This window comes from Artemia franciscana, chromosome 11, assembly GCF_032884065.1.
Source record: "Artemia franciscana chromosome 11, ASM3288406v1, whole genome shotgun sequence".
NCBI classification, from domain to species: Eukaryota; Metazoa; Arthropoda; class Branchiopoda; order Anostraca; family Artemiidae; genus Artemia; species Artemia franciscana.
In genome coordinates this window covers 12985135-13006290 of record NC_088873.1, presented here as the reverse complement: position 1 = coordinate 13006290, position 21156 = coordinate 12985135, and the positions used below count along the sequence as shown (strand labels likewise).

Sequence of the window (21156 nt, the reverse complement as noted above, 5' to 3'; positions counted from 1 at the left end):
TCGTGCCTGAAGGACCGCAGGATTTATTTGGGAGAAGATCCAGGAAAAAATGTATTCTTCAATTGCATACCATTCACCGACTGTGCGATCGGATTTTGATCCGAATTAAATAAAAAAAAAAACTGATTTTTTTAGCTGAAAGTAAGGAGCGACATTAAAACTTAAAACGAACAGAAATTACTCCGTATATGAAATGGGTTGTCCCCTCCGCAATTCCTCGCTCTTTACGCTAAAGCTTTTAATTGTTTTAAAGAGTAGAATTGTGGCAAAGAGTCAAACTTTAGCGTAAAGAGCGAGGGAGTGCGGAGGGGACAACCCATTTCATATACGGAGTAATATCTGTTCGTTTTAAGTTTTAATGTCGCTCCTTACTTTCAGCTAAAAAAATCATTTTTTTTTATTTAATTTCTGAACATTTTTGAATTAATGCATGTTTGGTTTTGGCTCTCCGCACATAAATTATTAAAATGAAATTTGTATATTAATTCTTTTTTGGCTAGATGGCTTTCTCTTAGTTTTGATCAGACGATTTTGAGAAATAAGGGGCGGAGAAGGAGGCCTATTTGCCCTCCAATTTTTCGGTTACTTAAAAAGGCTACTAGAACTTTTAATTTTTAACGAACGTTCTTATTAGTAAAAAATATACGTAACTTAAGAATTAACTTACGTAACAAACTTTCATAACCTTATATTTTTATTATGTATACGAGGGGGTTTGTACCCTCGTTAATACCTCGCTCTTTACACTAAATCTGAACTTTTCTCCCAATTCTTTAAGAATGACCCCTGAATCAGAAAGGCCGTAGAATAAATAGTTGAAATTACTAAAAATACTTTAGCATAAAGAGCAAGGTATTTATCTTCTCCTAAATACCTCGGTCTTTATGCCAAAGTATTTTTAGAACCCCTCATATGCGTAATAATCTCTCTTCGTTTTAAGTTTCAATGCTACTTCTTCCTTTCATTTGAAAAAAAGTTTTCATATTTATTTTTCAATATTTTCTTATAGTAATGCTAGAGAATCCTGCGCCCTTTTCATTGAATTTTTCATCCCCCATGACAGTTTCCCCCAAGGAAAGATCCTCCAACATAGCTCCCTCTCCTCAGCCCCACCCCAAAACAAAATAAAATCCCCCTGAAAACGTCTGTACACTTCCCAATAACCATTACTATATGTAAACACTGGTCAAAGTTTGTAACTTGCAGCCCCTCCCCCAGGGAATTGTGGGGGAGTAAGACATCCCCAAAGACATAGTTAGTATGGTTTTTGACTATGCTGAACAAAATGGCTATCTCAAAATTTTGATCCGTTGACTTTGAGAAAAAAATTAGCGTGGGAGGGGGCCTAGATGTCCTCCAATTTTTTTGGTCACTTAAAAAGGGCCCTAGAACTTTTCATTTCCGTTAGAATGAGCCCTCTTGCGATATTCTAGGACCAATTGGTCGATACGATGACCCCTGGGAAAAAAAACAAATAAACACGCACCCGTGATTTGTCTTCTGAATAAAATTGAGTCTTTGAATAAAAAATTCCACATTTTTGTAGATAGGAGTTTAAAACTTCTACAGTAGGGTTCTCTGATACGCTGAATCTGATGGTGTCATTTTCGTTAAGATCCTTTTAGGGGGTTTTTCCCCCTATTTTCCTAAATAAGGCAAATTTTCTCAGGCTCGTAACTTTTTATGGGTAAAACTAAACTTGATGAAACTTATATATTTGAAACCAGCATTAAAATGCGATTCTTTTGATGTGGCTATTGATATCAAAATTCAATTTTTTAGAGTTTTGGTTACTATTGAGTCGGGTCGCTCCTTACTACAGTTCGTTACCACGAACTGTTTGATATAACTTGTGCACAGTCATGGAACCTGTTCTCAATTAAATGAAAAAAACTAGTTTTTTTAAATGCCTATTAATTCTTTTTTTGGCTAAATGGTTTTCTCTTAGTTTTGATCAGACGATTTTGAGAAATAAGGGGTGGGGAAGGGGGCCTAGTTGCCCTCCAATTCTTCGGTTACATAAAAAGGCAACTATAACTTTTAATTTTTAACAAACGTTTTTATTAGTAAAGAATATACGTAACTTAAGAATCAACTTACGTAACAAACTTTTATATTCTTATATTTTTATTATGTATATGAGGGGGTTTGTACCCTTGTTCATGCCTCGCTCTTTACACTAAATCGTAAGTTTTGTCTCAATTCTTTAAGAATGACCCCTGAATCAGAAAGCCCGTAGAGTAAATAGTTGAAAATACTTCAGCATAAAGAGCGAGGTATTTATTTCCTCCAAAAAACCTCTCTCTTTATGCTAAAGTATTTTTAGAACCCCTCATATGCGCAATAATCTCTGTTCGTTTTAAGTTTCAATGCTACTCCTTACTTTTAATTGAAAAAAAACTTTTTCATGTTTATTTTTTCATTGTTTTTTTTTTATAGTAGTTTTAGAAAATCCTGCGCCCTTTTCATTGAATTTCACTTCCCCCATAACATATTTTTCTAAGGAAAGATCCTCCCACATGGCCCCCTCCCCTCAGCCCTACCCTCAAAATCAAAAAAATCCCCTTGAAAACGTCTGTACACTTCCCAATAACCATTATTATATGTAAACACTGGTCAAAGTTTGTAACTTGCAGCCCCCCCCAGGGACTGTGGGGGAGTAAATCATTCCCAAAGACATAGTTTTTATGGTTTTTGACTATGCGGAACAGAATGGCTATCTCAAAATTTTGATCCCTTGACTTTGGAGAAAAAATGAGCGTGGAAGGGGGCCTAGGTGCCCTCCAATTTTGTGGTCACTTAAAAAGGGTACTAGAACTTTTCATTTCCGTTAGAATGAGCCCTCTTGCGACATTCTAGGACCACTTGGTTGATACGATGACCCCTGGGGAAAAGAAAAAAATAAATAAATAAACACGCACCCGTGATTTGTCTTCTGGCAAAAAATACGAAATTCCACATTTTTGTAGGTAGGTGCTTGACATTTTTGCTATAGGGTTCTCTCATACGCCAAATGCGATGGTGTGATTTTCTTTAAGATTCTATGACTTTTAGGGAGGGTTTCCGCCTATCTTCCAAAATAAGGCAAATTTTTTCATGGCTCATAACTTTTGATGAAATTGACTAAATTCAATGAAACTTATATATTTAAAATCAGCATGAAAATTCGATCCTTTTGATGTATATTTTAGCATCAAAATTCCGTTTCTTTAGAGTTTTGTTTACTATTGAGCCGGGTCGCTCCTTACTACAGTTCGTTGCCACGAACTGTTTGAAAGAACTGAGAGGTAGGAGTTCCCTTGCGTCATTTAAAGAAGAGTAAAAAAAATCCTTTATTAGCATTAGAAGATATTAGTTAAATAATGATAAAAAAAATATATAATGCATTAAATATAAATAGATTAAAATAAATTAAAAATTTTTTGTCGTAAAATGGTGAGACGGTTTCCCTTGGGACAATGGGCAGGAGGATAATTCGTAGTTATGTTGGAAAAAATGAGAGGCAAGGTTGCTTCTGAGAGTAGTAGCAGTAACCCCGCTGCGTATTATGTTTAAAAGGTAGCGATTAAGGATCTTGTCATCGAGTAATGGGCTGAGTATTATTATTAGGTGTAATTTATTTTTATTTGATAATAAACCCCATTAAAGTTAACAGTAGTTTTCATCAATACAAACATTAAATGTGAATTAATAGTAGAAGTTTAGTAGTAGCAGCAGTAGTAGCAGTAGTTATGGTAGTAGTGGTGAAAAAATGTTTTTTGACTTCTGTACTGCAGTTCAGCCTTGTACCGCAACTTAGCTCTAGATTTGCAATCAAGAATCTCAGACATCCTTAAACCCTTGCTTTGATAGAAATTTCCCAAGCAATTTTTAAGTATATACCTAATTTTCAATCTTACTGGAATCTTAATATATAAAAAAATTAGTATTTAATCATATATTGCCCAAACGGCATGATTCGAAAAAGGTACAACATATCAATATAATCAAAGTTGGGGGGGGGGAATGGTGCTGCCAGAGAGTCCTGCCTCGAACCCTCAAATCCAAAAGACTGAAATTGTCTGCATAAAGTTTATTTTTTGACCAGCTGCAAAATAACCACTCGTTATTTGTACGTATGTACGTGTGTGTACGTACGTAAAGTACGTATGTGAAATACGTACTTTATATGTTCATAGTTTGAATTTAGACTGCAATATCAGTATCAGATTTCCATTAGCCAATCAAACCAATCAAACTTTCAAATCGAGAAATATTTGTAAAACACCCACTTAATCAGAATGAAGAGAAGGGATTCCGGATTCTGGAGGGGCAAGGGCCTAAGGATCTAATCTTTTACTCCCCAGTCGAACGTTTTGTATATCAAAAACTTCCTTTTTTGTATGGGCTACATGCATATTTTGGGTCCTTATCCCTCAGCTTTACTCTTATGTTCCCCCACACGTGAGTTTTATAAGCTTCCGACTTCCTTGATACAAATTTTAATTTATATTTCATCTAATATGGAGCTGATTTGTATTTCAATTTATATTTCAACCTGACATGAAAATCGTCCTTCGATTTGTTTCAACCCTTAAAGAGGGCATTAAAATCCTAATTTATTATCCACTGAACCCTCCTCCAATTTCTCGACCATCATTTCCTTGTGATTAGACTAGAAAACACGATGATTGTTAAAGATCATAACCTTCTTCAGTAAGTGTATGTTAGCGTTTGCACTGTGATTTTCTTTTATAATCCATTCAAATTTCCTCCTTTTGACGAGCCTTAGCCAATGAAGCATGTTTCTTCTCCAATAGCCCATACATTCTCCTTCATAGCTCACTAGAAAACCGAGACGAAAACTACAGTTTATGCCCAAATATTTTAATCTGTGACCAGCCTATTTATAGCAAGGACTTTCTCCACATTATGGAATCATAACGTCGCGTCGTGGTCAGGGGAAGAAATATTAAGCCTTTAACTGACTTTATCTTTCAACAGTTTACTGTTCCAAACTCTAAAAGCCTTTTGCATATAATTACTCACTATCATCACCTTATATATAATCATTTTCAGAATAAGCGATTTTTTTTTAATATCTGGCCAAGAAGCTTGGTAATATTAAGCCAATAGGTTTTACGTTGCATTCCTTGTCAAACTGAGACTTAAATTTAATCTATTACTCTCAGCCTTTTTGACCAATGTTTCTAATTGTTTTTCACGCATCTATAATTATATACTGATCATAATACCCATCATGGCTTCTTATCTTTTAGTCGAATTTCCTTTTTTCCTTTATATTTCTCTTTTACATGCAGAATTAGTTGAAAGTTGAAGGTCTTGATAACAAAACTGCTTTTACCAGCATTAGAATGTCTAAAAAAATCTGAATATAATTCTGGAAACTCAGAGAAATCCGATTAATGTTCATTATTAGAAAGTTTTAAACCCTAATTCTGCAAACTTTGGGACATCCTGCCATAGAGCTGCTAAAATTTCAAATTATCCAAATCTAAACGTTCCTTTGAATCTGGAAGATTTGGCTGTCTGATAATCTCGCAATGGATATTATGAAAAATTACCAAAATTTTATCTGGAATAACTCCCCAAGAGACGTAAAATGTGATATTTGTTAGTCTTCCTAATGGTAAAATAACTTCAAAATAAGTTAGTGACCATGGAACAAATTTTTAAACAACTAACAGTAGTCAAATTGATTGTTTACAAATCAATTCTCTAGCCCTATTCAGTTTTGTCCTTGTCAGTTCCCACAGAAACCGGTTTTCAAGGGACTAGCGTACCAATTTTGGTTCAAATTTGGAGATTGACCTTCCTGTAACTTTTTACAGGCTTTAAAAGCCTTTAGAACATTTTTTATTAATTGGAATTTGTTTTAATTTTTAAGCAAAACCCATAAGTTAATTGGTCTCTATCTAAATGTTTTCAAAGATGAGAGGGTATTAGCTTTTTCCGAAAAGTTTTCTCAGGGGATAGGCTTAGGTATACGATTGAGTCACAAGCTGCTAAACCTTAGCAATTATGAGGAAATTAGCTAGAGCCCATTCAGTTTCTGCGCTACGAAAAAATGGCTTGTAGACAATCTTTTTTGTTTTGTTATAAAAGGAAAGTTTTCCTGTTCAGTGTCTTTTGATATCAAGTCCATGCGTATAATTTTTTCCCCGGTTTCGAACTCCTCTTTGGGCACTGGGAGTGTTGCATACTTCATCCTTACATACTTCCCTCATTCATCCTTCTCCTGTAGGACAGAATTTGAAGCAGGTAATATTGTGCCCTGTTGCCATAGTTTTCAAGTCTACAATCAAAGATGGCAACATTTACTAGTCAAAGCACTTAAAGGCTTATTGAAGGCATTTTGGGTCTTATTACCGTAAGATGCCATTTAGATATTAGGTTTATTTTATATACCTCTTAAACTTTTGGCAATTAAAAATAATTAATCTATCGAGCTTTACGGCAAAATCTTTTTCGTGCATAGTGCCATTTTAAAAGCAACCACATTTATCATTATAATGTGGTAACATCAAAGAAGCAAGAATTCAAACCATAAACACTTTCAAGTATTAAAATATTAAACTAAAAATCTTAATGAACAAATTTAAATTATTTTATTAATACTTAAAATGCTTTTAATCTTTAATAATTCAATTCCATTTATTCAATTTCAATTTATTCAAATAAAAAAAAAAATGAAAATGAAGAAGAGAGAAAAAAAGAAAAGAGAAAACATGGGTGATTAAAGCAAATTTAATAAGAATTTAGAGAATTATAATATCAAAATTTTAGTACATTGTTATATAGCGTGCGAAAACTTGTGGATAGCTCGACACTGGAGGGTATTATATTCTATTAAAGTATAGATTTATAAATGGGGGATCGCTGGGTGGAACTAGAGACAACTTGGGGACAATGAAGGAACGGTTGGATGCATGGAGAAAGAGGCCTTCAGAATTATTACTATTAAAATAAGATAATAATCGGGGAGGAAGATTTTTATGGTAAGCGGAGTATGCAAGGGATAGATTTAATTTTTTGATGATTTGTTCAAAAGGGATAATACCAAAATCGGAGTACAAGTTCTGGGTGGGATATAGTCGGGACAGCCAAAAAACTGCTTTGACGGCACAGTTTTGGGCAGATTTTAATTTATCGGTAACTGAAGGATAAGTGTTGCCCCAAACAGATCCGCAGTATGAGATAAATGGGTAAATAAAAAAGTATTAAAGGGTGACAGGGATATCGGGAGGAAGAAAACAATTCACACGATTAATCATACTTACCTGTCGCAAGATTATGGCTCTGATGTAGGACACATGTGTTGCAAATGATAGGGAGAGTCTATGTGGACACCAAGAAACTTGGCAAATTCGACCTATGGGGGGGAGATTGGTAGAATATTTTAGGCCAAGTGCTTGCTGAGCTTCATTTTTTTTTTTGTAAGGGTTTCGAAATAATACAACTGACTTTTCTTGCTGTTAATGGTCATGCAGTTAACGAGACACCACTCCTGTACTCTATTCAGAAGGTTTTGAGTAGAGGCGACGACGGATGGTAAATTAGGACCGGTGATAAAAAAAAGTTGCTATTGTCAGCAAAAAGTACTGGGTGCACTGATGGACCCAGGTCTGTAACCAAGTCATTAATATAAAGGAGAAAAAGTATTGGATCAAGAACAGAGCCCTGTGGGACGCCCCTCCGGACAGGTAGGGGATTTGATGTCACCCCGCCCAGACTCACACTCTGTACTCTACCAGAGAGATAAGAGTCAAACCATAAGAAAGGAGCTCCACGAATCCCTAAGCTGTTGAGTTTACTTAATAAAACACTTTGATCAACCATATCAAAGGCCTTAGAAAAATCCAGAAATAAGCCCAATACAATATTTTTAAGGTCAAGTTGGGAACGTATAAACTGTGTGGCGTCTATTAGTGCATGAGCAGTTGAAAATTTGGAACGGAAGCCATATTGATGAGGAGAAATCAACGAATCTGAAAATGAATCCCAAATTAAAAGGGAGAAAGACGTAGGAATATAATTCTCTCGAGCACTTTAGATCTGGGAGAAGTGAGATTGGACGATGATTACTTATCTCAGCCTTTTATCACCTTTTTTATGAATCGGGATAACAATTGCTGATTTAAATATTCTGGGAAGACTCCATTGGTCATAGACAGGTTTGCTATGTGCACAGTGGGTTCACAAACATAGGAAGATACGGTCCTAAGAAGCTTATTACTTATGCCAAAGAATTCAGGTGTACTACTATTAGAGAGACAATTGATAACTTGAAGCAAATCTTTACGATTAGTTGGAGAGAAAAACATAGATCCAGGATTCTTGCTAGGGTGTACTGACTGGGAGAAGGAACAGGAGTTAGCATTTGGAAAATTAGTGAAATAATTATTAAAAGCATCCGGTACTGAAATTGGGTCAATTAATCTGCCACTGATGTCCTTCAGGTTAATAGGTACAGATCTTGAATTCCTTTTTTTGAAAGAATTTAATTTATTGTGGACCAAATTTTTTGCAAGTTCCATTTGCAATGAGAGATTTTCGAATAATAATAAGTTTTTTTTTGCTTCCCGGACGAGTTTGGTATATAAGTGTTTGTATTTTTTATAATTATTCAGGTCAATAACGTTACTGGTTTTGCAAGCTAACTTATATAGGTCATTTTTTCGGTATGAAGAGATTATCAGGCTATTAGACATCCAGGGGCGTGTATGGATAGTTTTTCGGTTTGAATTACGAACTGGAAAGGTTGAACTGATAAGATCATTCAGTCCTTGTGTAAAACCATTTGTGGCTGAATTAACATCCTGACAATCCAAAACCTTGGACCAGTCGAATGATTTCAAACGATCCGTGAACCGGTTCATATTCACAGTATTATATATTCTATTATACGTAGGGGTATTAGCTCTAGAGGGTTGAGTAGCTGGTAGGGAGGGTAGGAAGAGATAGTTTGGACAGTGATCTGACAGGTCAGAAAATATTATTTAGGAGGACAGGTGGATTCTCAGGGAAGTGGATACAAAAATGTTGTCAATTACAGCAGCTGTAGACCCCATAGGATCAACTCTAGTAGGAAAAAGGATTGTGGGAAGAAGACCACTTGAGGTGAATGTTTCAAAGAAGGTATCACAATCATTATTATTGCAAACATTTAGTAAATTACATTTGAAGTCCCCAGAAACTATTGCCTTCTTTTGTGGTAAATTAATAAAACTCGAAAAATCATCAAACAGATTACAAAAGAAAGGGGTTGGAACTGAGGGGGGGTTTATAAAATCATGAAAAAATAAAAGAATTCTCGTCAACACTTATGTCTACGATTATTGAATAAATGCATCTATTATTTATAGGTTGCGAGAATAAGGATTCACAGTCTAATAGCCTGGTAAATTTCAGACTTGACCGGATGTAAAGAGAAATGCCGCCAGAGGACTTGATTAATTTTTATTCAATATGAATAGCTTGAAAGCCAGGGAGGGAAAATTCATTATTATCATCAATTTCCGAAAGCCACGTTTCTGTTATTCCAATTACGTCGAAAGGGCAGTAACCATTATTTAAAATTAAGTCTTTAAAATTAGCCCACTTATCCCGTATACTTCTGATGTTAAAGCAAATTACATTAAGTTTGGTCTCTTCCATTAGCTTAGGTTTCACATTTTTCACAAAATCAAAAGTGTCGAGATATTCATAGTTAATTTGGCTTAAAGGGCTAATGGGCAAATTATTTTGGTTATCGTAATAGTTAAAAACAACAGTATTGCACACTGATAAATTCGTGAGCAACGTAAAATATTGTATAGTACACATTTAAATATCCATTTTGGTTTGAGTTTCAGCATCTCCTTGATTAGAAAATTGGAAATCTACTTCAGTTTGCCGTTTTTTTCTTAGATTTCTTGCCTTTGACTAGGGCAGTGGCAATGACTACTGTCTTGGAGGTTGCGGCATGTACTAATTTGATTTGCAGTTGAGTCTACAGGCTTAACTAGCTTCGATGTGGAATCTATGTCCTTTTTCATGGAGGATAATTGAGCTATAGCTGTTTGTAAGATGTCATCACCTAGGAGTTTAGTGATAGCTTTCTTCTTGACAATATTTTGGTTTCCTCAGCTTCATTACTAACCTCAATTAGGTGACTGACTGTGAGATAAGTTGTAAGCCCTTGCCATTCTTAGCTACTTTTAGATGAATCTTTTGGAGAGCAGGATGTTGAAGTAAACTTAGGTAAGGGATGGGGGGACTGACTAGACCCTTGAGTATGAATATTATTTGCCTCTTTTGGAAATGATAATGTCTTAACATCTTCTACAGCAACTGTTGCTTGGCTTCTACTGGGCCGATGGGGTGTGGGTTGCCAAGGGATTCTTGCAGCTACAACTGAGTAGGGTAGGTTCATTTTGTCAGATGTTCTAAGGATTACAACTCGCTTTTGGTGAGCCTGGGCAATATTGTTTTTGGAGGGCTGTGTGTCCCTTATGGTTACACTTTCTGAAGAAAGGGTCTGACTCAGGGCATTCACTAATTGTGTGGCCTGTTTTCCCAATCTTAAGGCAAGACGGATGGGACTGTTTGCAGTGTTTTTTTTTTTGCTGTGGCCGTGGGTAATACAAGTGGAGCATTGTATGGGCTTGGACTTATAAATCTTGTAAAAAAGGTACATACCGTACAAGAATATTTCTCTACTTAGCTCAGCTTTGCAGGAAATGAGGATTGAACGGCTTGGGTGAAGAAAATCTTCTTTGTTTAAACTTAGCCTTATAGCAGTTGAAGGATTGATGAGAAGGCCTGAAGAATCTATTAGTTCAGTTTGTATTTCCTCCACTTTTACACTGGTACCAACACCATACAGCACATACTTGTGTAACTTTTCCATATCCTTTTTTGTGGCTAAAATTGTTGAGCCATCAAGAATTATTTCTTTGGATTTTGATAAGACATGGTCTGCCACCTGAGAAGACGTAAAGGAAATATCAGTAGACTCGTCCTGCTGGAAAACGAGTTCAAAATTTACCTTGGTGATCAGAAAGACGGCTTTCCTAATTTGCATTATTCGATCTTTTGAAAATGGTTGGCCATTGGTTTTCTTGATTGAGACAGTATAATAATTGGGTAATCGTTAGCACTAGTTTCTGGGACACTTGAAGAGAGGGGTTGCACTATCACTGGCGAACAAGTTTCATCCTTTTTCCTCTTTTTGCCAGGCGTCTCACCTCTTTCATTAGAGTTAGTTTCGGCTAAGGCCTGTATTCCTGACAAGTGGCTAACTGTTTTGGATCGTATAGTTGGGGGAGGGAGGGTTCTAGGAAGAGTTTTAGATGTAGGTTGGAATGGCGACTGGCTAAGGGTTTCAGTGGGAGTATCCTTCTCGGGTGGTAGCCTTAGGGTTTTTTTTCTCGTCATTTATTCCGACGAGAAACTTCACGAACTGTTAATCAGTCTTAATTCAAGGTTACTTGACCAAAAGTAAATATGACAGTTTTTAATCAGCGATAACACCGATATATTCAATTATAAACTATGATAAATAATAACTCACTTTGTACGAAGTGAGTATCCCTCACAATTAAATCCGCAAGTTAATTGCGCAATCTAACACAGTATAGTACAAAAAATAATCCGACTAGGTTCATAAGCTAGTACCTTTAAGTTCAGATACTAAACTCTTACTGAATAATAATTCACTTAGATCTCATAATGTCAAGTGAAGAATAACGGCCATTGAAGTGAAGAAATGTCAAGTGAAGAATAACAGCCATTTAAAGCTGATTAAGGATTATTAAATATTATTTCGATTGATCTTAATTTTGAAAGTTTATCGCAAAATTATTTTTGGAAATTTTGGAAAACAGCCTGAAACCCCACAGCGAAAACAACACCATTGGAATCTCCATAATTGAAATTCTCACTTAGAAGAATTACAACGCCCCCATTTTGAGCAACAAGTGATATCACTTTTTTTATGGCAAGCACTTATGTTTCTCCTTCAGTGTCAAAAAAGTATATATACATACATATATGCGAAAATACTAAAAACTACAAATACGTAAACACTCTCACTACTTAAGGTTTCCCACTATACAGACACCAAAAATGCCTAGAGTGAGCCTTAAAAGAAGGCCTAGATATTTCTTAAACGTCTTGCTTATAAGGTGAAGGTCCATGATATACAAAAAAAAAAGAAGAAGAAAAACTCTCATAACATCTTACGTCACTCTTGGAAATTCTTCGACATCTAACTTAAGCTTTTAACCAGGGAGAATTAGGACATAGTGTAATCTGCATATATTCCATTAAAGAAGTACACATTTATAAAATCACATTTTTTTTTTATTTATTAAATGACCATAAAATGGGTCTGATGCCTCAATATATAACTCGAGATCTTTTGAATCTATATCTTCCTCTTTTCTTCCTGTTATTATCTTAAAAATATCTTTATGGGTCTTATTTTTTAGCCTTACCATGTCTTCGTCACCCTTATAGTATTTGTTTTTAATAAATATGTCATCCCCTGGATGCAATCCACCTTGAAACGAATCATAAAAAGTATATCCTTTGGATTGAAAAAACGTATGTATTTTTTTCTTTTCTTCTTCTGACTTGCCGTACATTTCTATCATAAACACGGCAACATCGACTTTATGAAATGGCAGTGTTTTCAGCACATCGAGCTCAACGCCCTCTATATCCAGAACAAATAAGTCTATTCTTGTTATATTTGCTGCTAATATGGCAGTGTATATTGGTACACATTCTACTTCGATTGAATCGGTGTCGCCCCCATTTTGTTCTTCTTTGTGTCTACCTACGAGGTACCCACCTCCTGGATTGACGTCTGTGAAAAAAAAAATGCTTTAGGTTTTGGTAAATAACGACTTTCCAAAGATGAAATATTTAAGACACATTTTCTACTGTATATTAAGCTGGATTCTTACTTGGAGCCAAAATTCACTTCAGCTGAATTTCACGTCGCTCAGTGAATAGAATGTCTTTCGTCAGGGGAATATTCAACTCGCTTCTATTTCGGATCAAAGTTGAAAAATTTGGTTCTCCAGCCGGCAATCTTTTGTAAATTAAATAAAAGTACAAAAATATATTATTTGTGATCTTTTTTAGATTCGAAGGATTCTTCTAAGTTGAATTAAAAGAAGTTCATTTTCAATCAAGTGTTACCGAACTGAATTTACTTACTCGCTATCGCTTAACAAACTTACAGAAACTTATAAAGAATATGTAAATTCAAGACTCAGCACCCAACGTAACTGAAAATTAATTTTTTCCGAAGGACTCGTGAGCTAATTTGTGATTTATATAGCCGCTGAGACAGTTGTAGAGAATACTGTAAACTAAATCACAGCTGAAAAAGAGAACTTGGAAAAAATTGCAGAGGAGTTGAGCTGTCTTAATTGGCAGCCAGTTCTTGAAGCTGAAGGTGATGCGTCACAGGCTTTCTATATAATGAGTTCTATTGTACAACCCAATTTTTGATAAAATGTGCCCAGCTAGAACAGTGAAGAAGAAAAAACAAGAGCCCCGTAAACCATGGATATAGGAAGATATTTTAAATGAGATTGAAAATTGGAATTCTTTGTATGAAAAATATCTGAACTCAGAAAATGACGAGGGTTTTGAGTTATTCAGATTAGCAAGAAATAAAGTGAACTATCTGAGAAGAAAACCTAAGAAACAGTATTATGAGCAAAATTACTTGAGAATCAAGGTGATACCAAAGGAACATGGGGAGTTAATAATGAGATAATGGAAAGTAAGAAAGTCTCTGGGCTTCATGCACTTGAAATTGACGGTCTGGAAATTGCAAACAAACATGCAATTGTAGATGAGTTTGGTAAGTATTTTTCAGAGGCTAGAGAGACTAAACTGCAAGTAGGTAGAGTGCGTAACGATTCGTTCCAGAAGAAGGAATTTTCTCAGAATAGAAGAGAGGGTCTGAATTTTCAGTTTGAGCTAGGTAGTAATGATGAATAGAAAATGTAATTAAGTCAATCAAATCTAACTCAGTTGGCACTGTAGGATTTAATCTTCGCGAATTCTGAGCAGTTATGACTTGCCTTCTAAACTATTGGCTTCATATTATAAACGTCTTACTACAAACTGGAAAATTCTCAGACACCTTAAAAGAAGTGAAAGTGATCCAACTGTAAAAAAAGGAAGTTGAACATATAGAGCTGGAAACCTATTTCAATCATTCCATTATACTCTAAGATAATAGAGACAATTGTTCATCGTCGATTGTACGATTTTTTGACAAAAAAAGGACTTCTTTCCGAAACGCAATTTGGATTCGGGAACAATCACTTGACGTCCAATACTCTGCAGTACCTGTCAGATTTAGTGAATACTCATCTTGAAAAAGGTGAACTTGCTCTTACAGTATTTGTGGATTTTAGAAAAGCATTGAATACAGTAGATTTTAATATTTATTACGTAGATTAGAATGTTTGGGCGTGAGAGATTTAAATCTTCAGTGGTTTGAAAGTTTTTTTCACTGGAAGATCTGTTAGAATTATATTAAATGATGTTATTTCTGGTCAATATTTTATCAGAAGTGGTGTACCGAAGGGTTTTTCCGTAGGTCCCCTGTTTTATCTTATTTATGTTGATACAATGAGATTCTACTTTTTAAGAGCTTATCTTACTTCGTTGGCAGATGATACTGCTCTTACTTTTTCTATTCTTTGTGTCGAATCTTTAATGGAAAGGGTTAATAGTGTAATGGCCCAAATTTATACATTCACTAGTCTTAGTCTTTTATTAAATAAAAAAACAAGTTTTTTTAAATGAAAGTAAGGAGCAACATTAAAACTTAAAACGAACAGAAATTACTCCGTATATGAAAGGGGCTTTTCCTCCTCAACGCCTCGCTCTTTACTCTAAAGTTTGACTCTTTCTCTTAACTCTATTTTTAAAATAGTAAGAAACTTTGGCGTAAAGAGCTGGGCGTTAAGGAGGAAAAGCCCCTTTCATGTATGGAGTAATTTCTGTTTGTTTTAATTTTTAATGTTGCTCCTTACTTTCATTTAAAAAAACTTGTTTTTTTTATTTAATTTCTGGACGTTTTTGAATTAATGCATGTTTTGACCTTGGCTCTCTGCACATAAATAATCAAAACGAAATTTGCATATTAATTAATTACAATTAATCGGAAGATTTTGATAAAAAATGAGCGAGGGAGGAGGCCTAGTTGCCCTCCAACTTTTTGACTACTTAAAAAAGCAACTAGAACTTTTATTTTTTTTACAAACGTTTTCATTGGTAAAAAATATATGTAACTTACGAATTAACTTACGTAACGAACTTCTATATTCGTATGTTTTCATTGCGTATATGAGGGGGTTCAACCTTCGTCGCTCTTTAACACTAAAGCTTAGATTTTGTCCCAATTCCTTAAGAATGACCTCTGAATCACAAAGGCCACAGAATAAATAGTTGAAACTACTAAAAATACTTTAGCGTAAAGAGTGGGGTATAACGAGGGGGTGAACCCCTCATATGCGTAATAATTTTTGTTCGTTTTAAGTTTTAATGCTGCTCCTTACTTTCAGTAGAAACAACTTTTCATATTTATTTTTTCATTGTTTTTTCAAATAATGCTAGAAAATCCTGCGCCCCTTCATTGAAATTCTCTTCCCCCATGAGAAGTTTCTCCATGGAAACCTCCTCCCACGTAACCCCCCCCCCCTCAAGTCTTCCCCCTAAACCAAAAAAAATCCCCCTGAAAACGTCTGTACACTTCCTAATAACCATTAATATATGTAAACAAAGGTCAAAGTTTGCAGCTTGCAGCCCTTCCCACGGGGACTGCAGGGGAGTAAGTCGTCCCCAAAGAGATAGTTATTAGAATTATGGTGAATAAAATGGCTATCTCAGAATTTTGATCCGCTGACTTTTGGGGAAAAATGAGCGTGGGAGGGGGCCTAGGGGCCCTCCAATTTTTTGGTCACTTAAAAATGGCACTAGAACTTTTAATTTCCGTTAGAATGGGTCCTCTTGCGACATTCTAGGACTACTCTGTTGATAAAATCACCCCTGGGAAAAAAAAAACAAACAAAAAAACTAATAAACACGCATGCGTGATCTGTCTTCTGGCAAAAAAAAATGCGAAATTCCACATTTTTGTAGATAGGAGCTTGAAACTTCTACAATAAGGTTGTCGGATACGCTGAATCTGATGGTGTGATTTTCGTTAAGATGGTATGACTTTTAGGGGTGTTTTCTCCTATTTTCTAAAACGAGGCAAATTTTCTCAGGCTCGTAACTTTTGATGGGGATAACTAATCCTGATGAAACTTATATATTTAAAATCAGCATTAAAATGCAATTCTTTTGATATAAGTAATGGTATAAAAATTCCATTTTTTAGAGTTTCGGTTACTATTGAGCCGGGTCGCTCCTTACTAGAATAATATGAAAAAAACTTCGTTTTCTTAAAGAGTTAAAGAGGCTGCGTCCCAAAGTCGAACCTTAAAATGTACAGGAATTAGAAGAGGCAGTTGGGGGGCTGCCGCCCCTCAAACCCCCCGCTTTTAAAGACTCTTTTGTACAGGTTTTTTGTTTTTTTGCTAACCCCCCGCTCTTGACATCGGAAAGGCCCTCTTTTAATTAACAAAAAATTGAAATGAATGAATAATGTAATAACTTCGAAAAATGTTAAACACAAGAGGACAGGAGAACCATTGCGCCGAAACTAGTAATTAGTAACAATGAAGTCCCCCCACAAAAAAACCTGTACAAAAGAGTCTTTAAAAGCGGGGGGTTTGGGGGGCGGCACCCCCCCAACTGCCTCTTCTAATTCCTGTACGTTTTAAGGTTCGACTTTGGGACGCAGCCTCCTTAACTCTTTAAGAAAACGAAGTTTTTTTCCTATTATTTCTGTACGTTTTTCTACAATCCATGGTGGATGTAATTTAATAATTCCTGTACTCCTCGTAGAGGAATTAGGAGAGGAAGTTGGGTGGCTGCCCCCCCCCCAACCCCCCCGCTTTTAAATCATTGTATAAAATAGAAAAAAAAATAGATAGAATGACCGAAATGTTTCTTTTGCTCATAAGAAGCTAATATTCTGTTATCTCTCAAATGATAAGCAGTCCAGGTGTTAACAAAATTATACACTTTTATTTTGATCGCTACGTCCAAAAGCCTATAATAAAGAATTTATTCTAAAAATGCCTTCTCATATAGGAAACATCTTTAGGTAATTATAGTAAATTATATATTATTTATCTTATTTAGCAACTATTTATATAAAATAAGTAAATATCCACGTTTCATTAAATCGAGAAAAACTTAAACTTCTTCAAAACATTTGAAAATTCACCTAAAAATTGGCAATGAGCACTTAAAGGCTATAAAATATATACTTAAAGCACATTTATATCACACTTATTTCGGACATCGCTGAGGATTGCCCCAGTTACAAAGTCCCCAACAGGGTCAAAAGTCAGTTCTTTTGGACATGTATCTTACAGCTCCAGTCAACTCGTGCATTTCTGGAATGGAGCTGGATTTTTATGATGCTTGCAGTCATTCTCGCCGTGCCGAGCTGATTATTTTGATGTACTTGAATGTTGATATTCGTAACTTTTAAGAATTTCAAAAATTAACATGGGACTATTAGACTATTAGGACTATAAGAAGACTATTAGGAGAGGCAAACCCCCCGCTTTTAAAGACTCTTTTGTACAGGTTTAATTTTTTTTCATATTAATTCTGTACGTTTTTCTACAATCCATGGTGGATGTAATTTAATAATTCCTGTACTCCTCGTACAGGAATTAAGAGAGGAACCCCCCCCCCCCGCTTTTAAATCATTGTATAAAATAGAAAAAAAAAATAGATAGAATGACCGAAATGTTTCTTTTGCTCATAAGAAGCTAATATTCTGTTATCTCTCAAATGATAAGCTGTCCAGGTGTTATCAATTTTTTTTGATGTTGTGAAAAAAAACCGCCCGTAAGGGACTTGAACCCTTGACCCAAGGATTAAAAGTCCCACGCTCTACCGACTGAGCTAATCACTTGCATGTGTGTAAATATAACTTCTCAATAACTTTTAAAAATTTCAAATTAACATGGGCTCTTATGGAGAGAAATGCGTTAATTAAGTAGCTAATGCGTGGTTTCTGGAAAACAGGGAAGGAGTTATCGGATCGAGCTGAAATTTTGCGGATAAGCTCCTGGGCCGTAGGGGACCTTAACTTGTGAATTTCAGTCCGATCGGACAACGTTAAAAGGGGGGGGGGGGGGGGGTTGGGGGGTCGAAACTTTCGGGGGGTTAAGATTTTCCTACGAAACTTTCCAGGAAAATTACTCGGAGAATTCCGCATCGAATGAGTCTTCGTAAACCCAGATCTGATGTCGGATGTGACCTGTAGGCGTCTAGAAAAAAAAGAAAATGAATTTTAAGTGGCTATGCGTGGTTTCTGGAAAACAGGGAAGGAGTTATCGGATCGAGCTGAAATTTCGCGGATAAGCTCCTGGGCCCTAGGGGACCTTAACTTGTGAATTTCAGCCCGATCGGACAACGTTAAAGGGGGGCTGGGGTTGACGGGTCGAAACTTTCGGCCATATTTTCCCCATGAAGGAAAAGTTGGAGGGGGATGAAATTTTGCAGGTTTCTTAGTTGGAGCTCGGGCTACGAAATGCATCCCTCCCCATCCCTCTGCGACCACTGGAACCGAAGATCGCTTAACATTGTCGTGGGGCGCCTCTTTATAGAGACACGAGTGTGCCTCCTTGATTCGTTATCACGAACTGTTTGATCAGGAAATGCGAGTAAAACTAATTTTATGTGTACACTAGAGTTGGAACACCGATTGGTCTTGGTGGAACAATTTTATTAAGTTGAGAAACCATTGAATCAAGTGAATTGTGTACGATACCTGGGTTTTTATTTTGATAAATACAAAAAAACAAGTTTTTTCAACTGAAAGTAAGGAGTGACATCAAAACTTAAAACGCACGGAAATTACTTCGTATATGAAAGAGGCTGCTTCCTCATCAACGCCCCGCTCTTTACGCTAAAGTTTTTTACTGTTTTAGAAAGAAGAATTGAGAGAAAGAGTCAAACTTTAGCGTAAAGAGCGGGGCGTTGATGAGGAAGCAGCCTCTTTCATATACGAAGTAATTTCTGTGCGTTTTAAGTTTTGATGTCACTCCTTACTTTCAGTTGAAAAAACTTGTTTTTTTGTATTTAATTTCTGAACGTTTTTGAATCAATGCATGTTTTGATTTTGGCTCTCCGCAGAGGAATAATCAAAACGAAATTTGAATATTTTTTTTTTTGGGGGGGGGGGGGCTAAATGGCTTTCTCATAATTTTGATCGAATGATTTTGAGAAAAAAAGAGCGGGGCGAAGCTTAGTTGCCCTCCGATTTTTTGGTTAATTAAAAAGGCAACTAGAACTTTTAATTTTTACGAATCTTTTTATTGGTAAAAGATTTACGTAGCTTATAAATTAGCTTACGTAAAGAACTTTTGTATTCTCATGTTTTTATTACATATATGAGGGGATTCGCCCCATCGTCAGTACCTCGCTCTTTACACTAAAGCTTAAATTTTATCCCAATTCATTAAGAATGACCCCTGAATCACAAAAGCCGTAGAATAAATAGTTGAAATTACTAAAAATACTTTAGCGTAAAGAGCTAGGTATCATAAGGAGGTGAGCCCCTTATATGGGTAATAATTTCTGTTTGTTTTAAGTTTTATTGCTGTTCCTTACTTCAAGCTGAAAAGCTTTTTCACATTTATTTATTTTTTTTTTAAATAATGCTAGTAAATCCCGCTCTCCCTTCATGGAAGTTTTCTTTTCCCATGACAAATTCTCGATGGAAAGTTCCCCCAGCATATCCCCCTCTTCTCAACCCCTCCCCCCAACCAAAAAAATCCTCCTGAAAACGCCTGTACACTTCCCAATAACCATTACTATATGTAAGCACAGGTCAAAGTTTGTAACTTGTTGCCCCTCCAACGGGGACTGTGGGGGAGTAAGTCGTCCCCAAAGACATAGTTATAAGGTTTTTCGACTACGTTGAATAAAATGGCTATCTCAGAATTTTGATCCGTTGACTTTGGGAAAATAAGTAGCGTGGGAGGGGGCCTAGGTGCCCTCCAATTTTTTTGGTCACTTAAAAAGGGCACTAGAACTTTTCATTTCCGTTAGAATGAGTCCTCTTGCAACATTCTAGGACAACTGGGTCGATACGATCACCCCTGGGGAAAAAAAAAAAAAAAAAACATAAACACGCATCCGTGATCTGCCTTCTGGCAAAAAATGCAAAATTCCACATTTTTGTAGATAGGAGCTCGAAACTTCTACAATAGGGTTCTCTGATACGCTGAATCTGATGGTGTGATTTTCGTTAAGATTCTATGACTTTTAGGGGGTGTTTCCCCCTATTTTCTAAAATAACGCAAATTTTCTCAGGCTCGTAACTTTTGATGGGTAAGACTAAACTTGATGAAACTTATATATTTAAAACCAGCATTAAAATGCGATTCTTTTGATATAGCTACTGGTATCAAAATTCCATTTTTTAGAGTTTTGGTTACTATTGAGCCGGGTCGCTCCTTACTCCTTGTAATTTATTTTGGAAACGACACAGCGTTTTAGTTGCTACTAAAGTGGCTAGAAGAGTTGGAATTATTTGTCGTTTGAAAAATTTTCTTCCGAATAAAATTTTACTTCTTTTATATCATGCAATAGTTAGTCCTTATATCTTATATGGTTGTTTTGTATAGGCTAGTAATTTCTACTCTAATTACAAACGTGTCCAAATTTTACAAAATAGAGATGAGAGTAATTTGGTGAATATGTGAAAGTTTTTAATGATACAGAGACATGCTATAGAAAGTTAAATGTGATGAATGTCGTACAGCTCAGGGATTACCAGGCTGCAATTTTTGTATATCAGTGTGGGAATGATATATGCCTAGATATTTTTCCTCATTTTTATAAGAGTAATAATTTCTTACATGAGTATAGTACTAGAAATGTGGATAACTTTGTGATTGAGCATAGGCAGAGCACTCGGGCAGGATCCTTGATTTGCTATTTGGGACCAAGTGTTTGGAATGTGCTTCTGGCGAGAATTATGGCGTCTGCACTTCTACAGCAATT

General features: G+C 35.8%; 1 protein-coding gene across 1 annotated transcript in view; it reads right to left on the bottom strand.

Moving 5' to 3' along the window:
* Positions 1–12277: 12277 nt before the first annotated feature.
* Positions 12278–21156, bottom strand: part of LOC136032832 (uncharacterized) — a 25206-nt gene continuing 16327 nt past the window's right edge. Inside the window, exon 3 of the mRNA XM_065713241.1 lies at positions 12278–12853. Within this exon, the coding sequence (XP_065569313.1) occupies positions 12333–12853 (521 nt within the window). The 3' untranslated portion in view covers positions 12278–12332. The remainder of the gene's footprint in view (positions 12854–21156) is intronic.